Source organism: Gossypium raimondii, chromosome 2, assembly GCF_025698545.1.
Source record: "Gossypium raimondii isolate GPD5lz chromosome 2, ASM2569854v1, whole genome shotgun sequence".
NCBI classification, from domain to species: Eukaryota; Viridiplantae; Streptophyta; class Magnoliopsida; order Malvales; family Malvaceae; genus Gossypium; species Gossypium raimondii.
In genome coordinates, this window is record NC_068566.1 from 34,327,167 (window position 1) to 34,341,075 (window position 13,909).

The 13,909-nt window shown below is 36.3% G+C and overlaps 3 protein-coding genes across 5 annotated transcripts; 2 read left to right on the forward strand and 1 right to left on the reverse strand.

The window, feature by feature from the left end:
* Window positions 1–4,098: 4,098 nt before the first annotated feature.
* Window positions 4,099–5,771, forward strand: LOC105788485 (UDP-glycosyltransferase 89B2). Its single transcript, XM_012615403.2, has one exon. It carries the CDS (start codon window positions 4,222–4,224, stop codon window positions 5,665–5,667), a length of 1,446 nt encoding a protein of 481 aa, XP_012470857.1. The 5' UTR covers window positions 4,099–4,221; the 3' UTR covers window positions 5,668–5,771.
* Window positions 5,772–5,859: 88 nt separating this feature from the next.
* LOC105788487 (pentatricopeptide repeat-containing protein At5g04810, chloroplastic) lies at window positions 5,860–8,027 on the forward strand. Of its 3 annotated transcripts, none has more exons than XM_052627343.1 (3): window positions 5,860–6,292; window positions 6,645–7,478; window positions 7,570–8,027. In XM_052627343.1, exons 1-3 carry the CDS (start codon window positions 5,999–6,001, stop codon window positions 7,600–7,602), a joined length of 1,161 nt encoding a protein of 386 aa, XP_052483303.1. In that variant the 5' UTR covers window positions 5,860–5,998; the 3' UTR covers window positions 7,603–8,027. The 3 variants fall into 3 exon arrangements, with proteins under 3 accessions (XP_052483303.1, XP_052483304.1, XP_012470859.1); XM_052627344.1 differs by having other exon boundaries at window positions 6,645–7,457; XM_012615405.2 differs by having other exon boundaries at window positions 6,645–8,027.
* Window positions 7,891–9,770, reverse strand: LOC105788486 (UDP-glycosyltransferase 89B2). The gene has a single exon (XM_012615404.2). It carries the CDS (start codon window positions 9,414–9,416, stop codon window positions 8,010–8,012), a length of 1,407 nt encoding a protein of 468 aa, XP_012470858.1. The 5' UTR covers window positions 9,417–9,770; the 3' UTR covers window positions 7,891–8,009.
* Window positions 9,771–13,909: the final 4,139 nt, after the last annotated feature.

Consider the following 13,909-nt stretch of genomic DNA (forward strand, 5'->3'; position numbering starts at 1 on the left):
AAAGTACTGTAGATCCCCTAAACACATGTTAAGTTCAGAATGGTTCTTGGCTTGCATGGAGAAGTTCAAGCGGTGATATCCAAAGCACCTAGCCTTCATAATATTTGTACCAAGTTTGTTGGTTCTTGTAAAAACTACATTCTTCGCTGTTCTTGAATACTTTTTTCTTTTAGGACACTTACTATCAATAAATTCTTGAATTAATTCATCTCTTACTCAGTATTTTTGATTTTTGCGCAACCATGTCACATTAGAATAATGATTGATGGACTAATAAACTTTCACAAAAGAAGTTTTGTATATTACTTTGGGAATTTCTAAATAATTTAGCAACCTAAAACAGGACTATTGGTTAGAACACCCCAAGATTCAAAAGTCTAAATTAAGACCGCCTTTTCAGATTTGGATAGTGAATGAGACAGCAAGAAGTCTAGAGGGGGGTAGGAAGAAATCCCCTATGGAAAGAAAGCTCTTCATTTGGGCATGAGCATTTGATAGGACACCCTGAGAGTGGTGTAAAAAATTTCATAATCTATATCCTTGAATTACGATAGGAGAAGATTGAGAAGAGTCAAATTTTCCTACTCTTAAGTTACGGTGGAAGGAATGTAGTACAAATTCTGCCTTCTAGAGGGTTGTGCTTTAAAAGTGCACAATGGAGGCAATTTGATTAAGTATTTCTTTAGAGATATCAGCCAAGTAAAAAGCGTCAGCGACAAAGCAGAATTGATAATTCTCGAAAAATGACATTTTGCATGCATTCAAATGTCATTCATACACGTCTAGTTAGGAACATTTGATTCATTCTGATCATGACATCCTAATCTCTAGGCATAATTAAGTTCATAGAACAGATTTTTACAGGTCATGTTCCCTAGAGAACAGATCGGTAACCAGTAGTCTTATCTCCCTGAAGTTACAGTGGAGCAGATCGAAGACGGCGAATCTTATCTTTCTAAGATAGTGGGAAGCAGATTTAAGCCACCAAGCCTTGTCTCCCTGAGTAGTAGAGGAGAAGGTTATAGATCTTATCTCCCTAAGCAGTAGTGGAGTAGATCGAAGACGACGAATTTTATCTTTCCAAGATAGTGGGGAAGCAGATTTAGGCCATCAAGCCTTGTCTCCCTGAGCAGCAGCAGAGAAGGTTGAAGATTGTAGATCTTATCTCCCTAAGCAGTAGTGGAGCAGATCGAAGACGGCGAATCTTATCTTTCCAAGATAGTGGGAAGCGATTTAAGCCACCAAGCCTTGTCTCCTGACGAAAGCGGAGAGAAGGTTGAAGATTGTAGATCTTATCTCCCTAAGCGATGAGTGGAGCGGATCGAAGACGGTGAATCTTATCTTTCCAAGATAGTGGGAAGCAGATTTAAGCCACCAAGCCTTGTCTCCCTGAGCAACAGCGGAGAAGGTTGAAGATTGTAGATCTTATCTCCCTAAGCAGTAGTGGAACAGATCGAAGACGGCGAATCTTATCTTTCCAAGATAGTGGGAAGCAGATTAAAGCCACCAAGCCTTGTCTCCCTGAGCAGCAGCGGAGAAGGTTGAAGCTACAAGTCTTATCTCCCTAAAGTTACAGAGGAGTAGATTGAAGCACTAATTCCTATACCTCTGAAGATGCAGTAGGAAGGAATGAGGTTACTTGAAGAAGAATACCAAGATCCAGAATGACCGGGCAAAATCGGGTGTTTTAAAGGCCCAACTAATAAAACAAAGATTGGCCTATATGGCCCAAATCCAAACAAAACAGCGGCCCAAATCGGACCCTAGCCCAAAGCTCGGGGAGCAGATGGAACCTTAGGGCAGCGCCGCAAGCCAAGCTTCGTCCCCGAAACTTTGTGATCTTCACTTGCAAGGAAACCAACAACATATGGAAAGAAAAATCATGTATTTGCGAATCAAAGATATGACCAGATTTTTTTTCTTTCTTTGATTTACTATTTCGGCTATAAAAAAGCCATAAACACACTGTAACGAGGATCCTGATTTCGAAAATAGAAAAAGGCTTGTACTTTCGCAATACAGAATAAATCGATCAAAAAAGGTTGATACTTGTTTTTTCGTTGTTATATTTATTTTTTTGTATCTTTTTATTTTACATACGTATAAACAAAAATAATAAAAGAGAGGAAAACTACCTTTTTTTGGCTTCTGAAACGCCGTAGAGTATTCCGAGGATCGTCTCGATGATGACGATTAGAAACCAAAAGTTTCTAGGGTTTTTCTAGTGTTTTTTGTCGATTTTGGGGATTTTAGCCCGATTTGGGCCTAGAGGGTCGGAAATATTAAAAGGAACTTTCCTTTTAAGCCACATAAGCAATGGCGCTGAAAATCGTGACGGTAGCGGTGGTCGGTGACCGTCCGATGACTGGCCGATGGTCGGAGGACTGAGGGCCTGAGAGAGTTTTTTTTTTGAAAGATTTGGTTTTTTTTTTTAAAATGTTTTGAAATGTAATTTTTGTTTTAATTTTGGCTTAAATAGCCAATTGAAAACGGCGCCGTTTTGAGGGAATGATTCGCGTGTCGACCCGACCCGGACCCAGGATCCGTGTGTTTCTCATGCGAAGGGGCAAATTGCATTTTTGACCCTACCGCCTTTTAATGAATTTTCAATTAGGTTTTTTTGTGTTTTTTAAATTTGTTCTTTAATTTATTTTCCATTTCAATTCAATCCTACTGGAACGGCGCCGTTTTAGAGGAGAAGGGAAAATTTCCCTTCCAACCCCTCTATGTAATTCGCGCGTTCAATTTAGTCCTTTGATTTTTACTATTTGCGGATTTTACCCATTTTTTTAAACTGCAATTCAATTTAGTCTTTTTTTTCCATCATTATTTTTTTTATTATCAATTAATAATATTTTTCCTTATATTACCTTTTAAAAAACTTATATATATATATGTATATTTTTATGTATACATTTATTTTTTTGCAACTAATATTTTTCTCATGTTTATGTGTATACATATTTATTTCATTAATTAACTTCGATAATGTAGATATTATTTAATTATTTTAAACCTATATATTTTATGTGTACATGTATACATTTTTTTATTTATTTCGATCATTTGCCTATTGATTTAGGTTTACATATTTTATTATCTTGCCCATTTATTTGATATTTTGCATGCCATTATTGTATTTATTTGTTTATATATTTACATTATTTTTATGCTATCGTAATATTTATTATTGCATTATATTTAAAGTGGCATAACATTACATTTTTACTCAATTTTTTTAAATTAAACTTTTCAAAATAGAGATAATACTCGTATTTAGGATTTCTCAAGGAAATTGAGCCCTAATGTATTGGGTTTCGAATTTTTTTGAAAATTTAATGATCGAGGATTGCTCTTTAAACCAACTAAAATAAGAACTCATTATTGGGAATTCAACACGTTGTGTCCTAACGAATTGGATGTGACGCATTGATTTCTCGAAATGAAGATTTTTTTTTAAAAATAATAAAGGAAATATTCCGAGTTTGAGATTTTAGAGGAATCGTGCCCTAACGTATTGGGTGTGATTTCTTAAATCTTGGATAAGTGGATGTTCTTTTAAAGTAAAAGAAATATTCCAAGTTTGAGATTTTAAAGGAATCGTGCCCTAACGTATTGGGTGTGATTTCTTAAATCTTGGATAAGTAGATATTCTTTTAAAGTTTTATTGCACTAGTATTTTGGCCCAATTCATTTTGGAGGAAATTAGAATGTTGTGCCCTAACGCATTGGGTGTGTCATTTTTGCTTCTCTAAATTGAGAAGGGTCTTAATACGCAACGTTTTAAGTTTTTTTTAAAGATTATATTTTTAAAATTTTCGACCTTAAGACACTAATTAATCAACTTGGTACCAAATTTTAGGCGTTATGAGGGTGCTAATCCTTCCTCGTACGTAACTGACTCCCAAACCTGTTTTTTTCTAAAACTCGCAAATCAAAATCATTTTAAGTGATCCAATCACATCTCAATAAAATATTGGTGGCGACTCCCATTTATTTTGTTTTTTAAAGTCGACAACCTAAAATTTTTATTTTTTTCAAAAAATAGTACCGACAACGTTTTCATATGCTATTCCACTTTTCCACCATGAAACACACACTTCTTCATTGGAAAACGATACCACGTAACTCCCCGTTTGAATCCTTTGGCTACATAACACTCCATAACCCTTCAACTTCCTTCATACTTCAATCTCTCCTTGTCTTCTTTTTTTACATCACATGGCAACTTTGAGGAGCAGTTCCCACATTCTTGTTTTCCCTTTCCCAGCGCAAGGCCACATCATCCCTCTCTTAGATTTCACCCATCGCTTAGCCTTAGCCGCCACTGACATTGATCTAACCATTACCGTCTTAGTCACCCCAAAGAACCTCCCTTTATTAACCCAACTCCTCGCTGCCCACCCGCGGATTCAGCCTTTGGTCCTCCCTTTCCCTCCCCACCCTTCCATTCCTTCCGCCGTCGAAAACTTAAAGGACATCCCTCAACGGTGTTTACCTGCCTTAATGCATACCCTCGGCCAACTCTACCATCCTTTGCTTTCCTGGTTCCAGTCCCATCCTTCGCCTCCTTCGGCCATCGTCTCCGACATGTTCTTGGGCTGGACCCAACGTTTGGCCTCCCGTGTCGGAGCTAAACACATCGTTTTCTCGCCTTCCGGCGCCATGGCTTTGTCTATTTTGTATTCCCTGTGGATGGAGCTTCCTAGACTCGATGATCCCCGTGATCAGACGGCTGTCGTTTCGTTTGATAAACTTCCGAATTGTCCGAAATACCCTTGGTGGAAGATCTCTGGCTTGTATCGAGCTTGCGTCGAGGGAGACCCAGCCATGGAATTTATCAAAGATATTTTCCACGCGAACATCCAGAGCTGGGGCCTTGTGGTCAACTCCTTTAATCAACTTGAAAGGCCTTATTTTGACCATTTGAAACGGGTGATGGGCTGTGATCGAGTGTGGGCAGTGGGACCCTTACTCCCTCTCCATGACCACGATGACCTTACCCTGGCTGTTCATAGGGGTGGGTCCAGCTCGGTGCCGTTGGATCACTTGCTGACGTGGCTTGACGCGTGTGAAGATGGCGAAGTCGTGTACGTTTGCTTTGGGAGTCAAGTCGTGTTAACCAACGATCAGATGGCCGGTGTTGCATCCGGGTTGGAAAAGAGTGGTGTCCGTTTTATATGGTCGATCAAGGAGCCTTCTGTGGGACACGTGGAGGCAAATTACGGAATGATCCCGAATGGGTTCGAAGATCGCGTCGCTAACAATGGACTCGTGATCAGAGGGTGGGCCCCGCAAGTTGCTATACTGAGTCACCGAGCAGTGGGTGCATTCTTAACTCATTGCGGGTGGAACTCGGTGTTGGAAGCAGTGGTAGCTGGCGTAACCATGCTGACGTGGCCATTCGGAGCGGACCAGTTTGTGGACCAAACATTGTTGGTGGAAGAGCTAAAGGTGGGTAAGAAGGCATGTGAGGGTCCTCAAACAGTGCCGAACCCAGAGGAGTTGGCCCGAGTCTTGGCGGAATCAGTGAGCCGGGAGAAGGGAGTTGAGAGGAAAGGAGTTATGGAATTGAGAAAGGCAGCATTGGAAGCAGTAAGAGAAGGTGGCAGCTCGGCCCAGGACATGGAAGAGATGGTGAAGCAGTTATTTTGTATGCAAGCCTAGATCTAATGTCGTTTTATTACGAGCATATTTAGACCCTATTTTTCATGTTAGTATGTTATTAGAGATTCCATTACCTAATTATAACATTATATTAGTTGGGACTATGAACACTTTTAGCAATTATGTGGACTTCAAATCAAAACGGAAGTTATATGTCACTACTAATTACATAACAAATTAACTATGTGCCTTCCAAACTTTTACATCATGGATGTATTTGTAAATGAATTAATTAATTGATGTTTAAAATATAATAATTTTAAGGTCAATAAATTGGGGGGTTTTTTTCTTTTACAACCAAACACGCCCTATTCCCATTTCCACTGTGAAGATGAAATATTTTCCCAGGCAAACAGGGGGGAGAACAATGGCGTTCCTTGGCGAGGGTTTTTTAAGAGCCGTAGCTAAAAGAGGTTTAAGTTCTCAATTTGTTCAAACCCCTTTTAAATCTCAACGCTCGTTATCGTCTTTGGATCCTCTTCCAAACAAGCTGCTTCAGTTGCCCAGCGCATTAATCAAGTCTACCCTTGATTCAGCTACTTGTTTTCCCCAAGATAATCCCCACTTTTCCTGGGATTCCCTCCTCGCCTGTCTCCCCTCTTTGTCATCTGACAAGGCTCGGCTTGTAAGACCCTAAAACCCATTTCTCTTCTATTTTTTGCTTTTTCCTTTCTTTTATTGACAGATGAGATTGCTTTGGCTGCTGAGATTTTTGAACATGAATGAGTTCAACAACCCATACCCTTCTTTTATTTATGTTGTTCCCACTCTTAATTTTCTTCTACTACTTATGTTCGAATCATATTTAAGTATGGGTGAAGAAGATACGAATCCCCTAAATACTCCAAATAGACGATCTAACTTACAAATAATTGAACCTGATTTACATAAAATAGCTACTTAACGATGGCTTAATTTACTGAATGAATGCCTTTTTTTCCCCATTATTTAACTTAGATTACTATTTTATTGCTCAGGTTCTGGAATGGAAATTAGAGAAAATGTTGAAGGGAAATGAAAGAGATTACGATCAGTATTTGTATTTAATGTCTCTTTGTGCAAAGATCCGAAATGCTTCACGGGCAATGCATGTGTTTACTTCAATGGAGGTTCATGGGATTAAACCCACAACTTCCCTTTTCAATTCCCTTATACACGCCTGTTTGTCTTCGAAAGATTCGATTACAGCATTGAGCTTATTCGAGATTATGCAGAGTTCAGAGGATTATAAACCAAATGATGAGACTTATGAGACCTTCATAATTGGGTTTTCGAGTTTAGGAAATACCGATGCCATGAAAAGTTGGTACTCGGCAAAAAAAGCTGCCGGTTATTGTGCCACTCTTCAAACATATGAATCTCTTGTTTCCGGTTGCATTAAAGCTAGAGACTTTGATGGTGCCGATAGATTCTACGATGAAATAAAATCAACTGGAATAATGACTAGTGAGACCATATTGGAGAATTTACTGGAGGGGTTTTGTAGACGCCGGAGATTCAATCAAGTTAAAGAGTTCATCAAATCTTGTCTAGAAGTTTGGCAGGAAATTAGTGTCTGGATGGTTGAGAAGGTTGTCGGTTTATATTCGGAACATGAAAAAGTAGAAGAAATGGGGGAGCTACTTTCAACTGTAGTGGAGTCAGGTCAGGCTGTCACGGTTTTATCACAGGTGAACTCCGGGATCATAAGGATGTATGCTACGTTAAATCGATTGGATGATGTAGAATACTCTGTGGGCAGGATGTTGAAAGAAGGATTATCTTTCAGATGCGCCGATGATGTTGAGAAGGTTATCTGCTGTTACTTCAGGGTAGAAGCTTATGATAGGCTAGATCTATTTTTGGAACATATTAAGCGTTCTCATAAGCTCACGAAATCGACTTACGATTCGTTGGTTGCAGGGTATCGGAGAGCTGGGCTTTCTCAGAGATTAGATACGGTGATTAAGGATATGGAATTGGCTAGAGTTCGGTGATAACGTCATAGTTGGAAAAGTCAGATTCTTGCGTTGATGACACTCGATTCATAAGTGATTTAGGATGTGCTTCCAGACAATCAATACTGTATTTGAAACATGGTTTTCGCAACGCACGGAATAGAACTGAGCTGACACTGTTGGGATCGGTAGGGACTGTTATATGGTGGCTATCTTTTAGTAGTTTGCCAATAATAGGGCAGTGGTTGAAGTTGAGTTTTAATTTTTTTTCTTCACAAGATGTAAATAAAGACGTGAACAGGAGCAGCTTTATTGTAGTAATTGTGTTGCTGACTCATAACATCAAACGAATCAATTAAATTTGGATAAGAGTGAGTTTTTTATGAAACAGGACAGGTGATCCGGTCAGATTTTATTGCTTCCTGTAGAGGGTTTTATTTCATTAATCGCTTTAACTAAGGAACCCAAATCGTTGTCTGAAGTTCCACCATTGACTGCATTCAGGGCTTCCTCACTCAACATCTTGGCTTGACTCCTCTCTGCTCTGCTCCCATCGAGTGACTCCACCAACATTCGAGCCAACGTGCTTGACTCTGGTATGTTTTGAGTCGACTCACCCACTCGTATTCCCACCCCACATTCATCAACCAACAACTTGGTATTCGTAAACTGGTCTGCACCCATCGGCCATGTCAGCATAACCACCCCGGCGGCAATCCCTTCCAATGTCGAATTCCAGCCGCAGTGTGTCAAAAAAGCCCCCACGGCTCGGTGTCGAAGAACCGCCAGTTGGGGCGCCCACCCTTTGATTAAAAACCCTTTTCCCGCCACACGATCCTCAAATCCATCCGGAATCACGCCGTGGTCGCGCGAGACTTGCGAGGCCTTGGGTTCCCTTACGGACCAAACGAAGTTGACCCCACTTTCCTCGAGCCCGGACGCCACCACATCCATTTGCTTAAGTGTCAACACGTAGTGACTCCCAAAAGATACGTAGACGACGGAGTTGTCGTCCCGTGAATCCAACCACGCCACCAGCTCCTGAAATGGCACCGAACTAGACCCACCGCGATTGGTGGTGTCCAAGCCATCGTCTCCCAGTACGGGCCCAACCGCCCAAATCCGATCATGACCCATGATCTCTTTCTTCAAGTGGTCAATGTAAATGGCCTCCAAGTCAGAGAAGGTGTTGAAAACGACCCCCCAACTCTCCAGATTCTGGAGCCAGTTTCTCCTGTAGAATTCCTTGTCTGGGTCGGCATCTTTGTATGTCCTGTAAATCGAGTTGATTTGATAGGCCGGGTATTTAGGAGAATTAGGGATATCCGGAAACGATAACGTTTGCTTTTCGGCCTGGGGATCATCGATCCTCAGTGATTCCCGACACAACGACATGTTCAAAGAGTAGCTGAAGGAACTGGAGGGCGAGAAGACAATCCGTCGTAGGCCTAACTCGGAAGCGAGACTCTGAGTCCATCCAAGGAAGAAATCGGAAAAAATAGCAACAGGGGGAGAAGTTAAGGACTGAAACCATTGGAGCAGAGCAGGATAGTGAAGGTCACGCAAGCGGCGCAATCTAGCGGGGAGGTTGGGTGCTGGCAATGGGTCCATGTCGGGGAGAAGCAGGTGATGGAGTGAAGAGGAAGCATGGCGGGTCAGGAGCGGGTCGAGGAGATGGAGGTTGTTGGGTGTGACCAATACAGTGACAGTTAGGCGGCGATTGAGTAAACGGTGAGTAAGGTCGAGGAAAGGGATGAAATGGCCGGACGTCGGAAACGGATACACCAGAATATGTTGGCCGGCGGCGGACATTGCTTTAGTGTTTTAGAGTTGAGAGTGAGAAGTGGCGTTCAAATTGTAGGGTATGGAGCTGCTTTTATGTGGACTGGTTTAGCGATTACGTCATGCCTTACGAAGAAGGTTTTTTTTTCTTTTTATGGATACTAGAGCTGGCAGAACATGGTGAATGAACTGCACTAAAACCCCAAAAATGTGTTACACCTTTAGTGAATACTTTCATCACGAGTTTATTCTTTTGGGCAGGCGACCTCTGAAATAAATGTGGGAATCCCCAAAAAATGCATGATTGGATGATTGAATATGGTTGTTTGGTGGTGGTGGTGGTGGTGGTGGTGGTGGTGGTGGTGGTGGTGGTGATTTGTTTCTTCTCTGCTTATTTTCTTAAGCAAAAAGCTTAGTCGTTGCGTTGATTTTACCCACTTGAAGCTTCCTTGTATGTAATGTTGACGTACAAATTTGTAATGATGAAGGTTGAAAGTTTGTTAAAGTTATTTAAATTATAATGTATATTTCGATGAAATTCTTAATAAAAAATTGTTTATTTAACAATTAAAATAAATATTTTAGATTAATCACGAAAAGAATTGTTTTTATATGAAAATGCTTATGTTGTGTTTATGAAAATGGTTATGTTGTGTTTATTTCATTTAAAATAATCTTTGGAAAATGAATTCACAAATTTTGTCAAAAATTGAAAATGTTTTGTGTAAAAGCATCAGAAAATATCACATTTAAAAAAATTATATTGTTGTCCAAAAATTATTTTTCGGAAGTAGTTTGTAGTGAATCAAACAACCATCAATTTTAATCAAGGTAGTTAGTTAGTATCGTCTGATGGGTGTATTGTTTTTCTTTTAATATTGATACATCTTGAGTACAGGTTTGCTTTAGTATACCATTTCGGATTTATCGTTATTTTTGAAAATATTTGATATTTGTATATAAAAGTAATTACAAATATCAGATGATAAAATTAAATAAATCACAAATATAAAATATTCATAATGGTTGAAGTGATAAAGAAAGGATTTTTAAAATGTTGGTGACATAGGTTCAAATCTCACACACACAAAAAAAAACTCATCAACTATATAAAATATTCTTTAGTAAGCTTCACAAATACAATCTATCATTAAACAAACTTAAAATAAATAAGCAAAAAAATTATTCCAAATAATTTAAACAATAAGATCATCTCATACTAGGCTAACCATTTATAATTCAAAAATTCAAAATAAATAATATTTTTAAAATTTAAATTTAATATATATATTTTACAAATAAATAATAAAAATTAAAAATTAATTTTTTTGGTATCGACCAGTATGAACGAAATCAACCGGTACACATCAATCCTAATCAAAATTTACATTGGAATTGAACCTAAATTTTATTGTTCTGATTTACTATCAGAAAAACATATTTCGGCAGATACAAGCAATGCCGGAACGATACTAACTACCATAATTTTAACTCTTTTTCACCAGATGTAGATCAAGACATGAACCTGTATTTCCTTTTCTTAGTTTATAAATTTGTTTATATAAATTCAAACAAACTTTTAAGTGTTAACAATTTGTGTATGTTTTGATGTATTCGTATGATTATTATTATTTTTATCTTGCATATTAATTATTTATCATATTTTGTATCTTTATCATATAGTAACTTATTTACTGTTGTATTAATTTCAAGAGATTTGTCCATATTATTTAACAGGATCATACCAATAATAAATAATGTTATTTTTATTTTATATTGTAATTATTTTTGTGTTATATAATTTTTATTGTGATTTTATTTATAGGAGAATTTGTGAATTTGTATTGAGGTTCTCACATTTTAGTTCATAAGTTCTCGTACCCATTTAATTTAGAGAAAATATTTATGTATTTGTATTTATGCTCATGAGGTGTATGTAATTTTAATTATAAACTTAAGAAATTAATATTTTTTATATAGATTTTTCAAATTCATAAATTTGTGTAATATTTTGCTAAAAGTATCACAAAATTGCTTGTAATATATCCATTTTAGTCTCTCTATTAAAGAAATGGGTAAATTAGTCCTCATACAGTAGATAAGTAAGTAAAATAGTCCCTTTGTTAAATTTTAGTGTTTATATATAAGGTATAATAGTAAACTTAGCCCTTAAACTTTACACGTTTATTTAATTTGATCCCTACTCTTTTATTGGAAATATATTAGAAAATTTTGAAACTAATACAATTAAAGGGTCAAAAAAGCCTTAGTAACAATTTAAAAAAAATCAATTAAGCCGTTTTAAAATTTAAAATCATGAACACAATTTATAAAAGAATTATAAATTTTTATTAAAAATAACAACACTAGCACATTAAAATCTAATGGCTAGAATATTTTAAAAAATTGACCCTACTCTTTTATTGGGTTGGTATTGTTATTTTTAATTAAAAATTATAATTTTAAAATTTTATGATTTTTAAATTTTTTATATTTTTTATGATTTTTAATAATTTTAAATTTTAAAATGGATTAATTAATTTTTTAAAATATTACTAAGGCCTTTTTGACCTTTTAGCCTTATTAGTTTTAAATACTTACTAATTTACTTCCAATTAAAAGAGTATGGATCAAATTGAATAAACGTGTAAAGGTTGAGGATAAATTCTTACTATACTTTATATATAAACATCAAATTTTAATGGAGGGATTGTTTTGCTCACTCATCTAACGTACAAGGACTAATTTATCCATTTTTCAATAGATGAGCTAAAATGCAATCCAACGTATACTACTGGGGGTTTTGTTGTACTTTTATTGTAATATTTTAATTGTTTTTGTATTTATTATGTTTGAATTATCTAATATTTGTTATAAAATAAAGAGAAATGAAGAGAATAAAGAATAAAGAAAATATGAAAGCAATAGAGAATGTACTTTATTAATCAAATGGATGATTACAATGCTTCATCGATTCTCTATTTATAGGCATAAGAAGTATTAAAGAAGTAGAGATCTAATTCTAATAACTATTAGAATTTAAAGTACATCAAAAATTTATCTTGATCATGATGAACATCCACTTAATAAGATATTCATTAGACTCCCCCTTAGATGTCCATTGGTAGATAATGTGCCTCATTAAAACCTTATTAGGAAAAACCTTGTGGGATAAAAACCTAATGAAGGAAAAAAAAGTACATAATCTTCTATTACAAGCTGCCTCATTAAAAACCTTTACTAGGAAAATCCAATAGAACAAAACCTTAGTTAAAGGAAAATAGTACAACTTGTTTTAAACTCCCACTAATGGCAACATTACATTACATCTTTGAGTTGACACATTCCAATCTTGTGTAGTAGTCTTTCAAATGTTGAAGTTGGCAATGCTTTAGTGAAAATATATGCTAAATTATCACTAGAACGAATTTGTTAAACATTTATATCACCTCTTTTCTCAAGATCATGGATGAAGAATAATTTTGGTGAAATATGTTTCGTTCTATCACCTTTGATATAACCACTGTTCAATTGAGCTATCCATGCTGCATTATCTTCATATAAGATAGTTGACATCTTTTCCTGTAAAGGTAAATTACATATCTTCTAGATATGTTGGGTCAACAACCTTAGTCAAACACACTCTCGACTTGCCTCATGCATTGCAATTATTTCTACATGATTTGAAGAAGCAACAGCTAATGTTTGCTTTGTCAAACACCGTGATATGGTAGTACCCCCCAACATGTAAATAAATATCCTGTTTGAGATTGACCTTTATGTGGATTTGGTAAGTATCCAGCATCAGTATTTCCAACTAATAGGGATTTTAAATCATCTAAATAAAATAACCCCATATCAATGATCCTTTTGAAAGATCTAAATATATGCTTAATTCCATTCCAATGTCTACGTGTTGGAGAAGAACTAGATCTTGTTAACAAATTTATAATGAAATCTATACCAGGTCTTGTGTTATTTGCAAGATACATCAATGCTCTTATGGCACTTAAGTATGATACTTCAGGAACAATAAACTTTTCATCATTCTCGTAAGGATGAAATTAATCTTTATTCACATCTAATGATCGTACAACCATCGGAGTACTTAATGGGCGTGCTTTATCAATGTAAATTTTCTTTAATATATTTTGCATATAAGTTGATTAATGAACATGAATTTCATCTTTTAAATGCTCGATTTGTTAGCTAAGATAAACATTTTTTTTCCAAGATCTTTCATCTCAAATTCTTTCTTTAAACAATTTATTGTATTTTGAAGCTTTTCAGGAGTTTCAATAATATTTAGATCATCAATATAAACAACAATTATTACAAAATCTGATCCAAACCTTTTTATAAAGACACATGGACAAATCAGATCGTTTTTGTAACATTCTTTTAACAAGTATTCACTAGGACGATTGTACCACATATGTCCAAATTGTTTTAATCCATATAAATTTTTCTTTAATCTGCTTGAACAATTTTCTCAAGAAACTCTATATCCTTCTCAGATTTTA

Coding starts and splice junctions, on each gene's coding strand:
- LOC105788485 (XM_012615403.2), top strand. CDS start 4,222: ATGGCAACTTTGAGGAGCAGTTCCCACATTCTTGTTTTCCCTTTCCCA.
- LOC105788487 (XM_012615405.2), top strand. CDS start 5,999: ATGAAATATTTTCCCAGGCAAACAGGGGGGAGAACAATGGCGTTCCTT. Junction 6,293..6,644: donor CATCTGACAAGGCTCGGCTT/GTAAGACCCTAA, acceptor TTTATTGCTCAG/GTTCTGGAATGGAAATTAGA.
- LOC105788486 (XM_012615404.2), bottom strand. CDS start 9,416: ATGTCCGCCGCCGGCCAACATATTCTGGTGTATCCGTTTCCGACGTCC.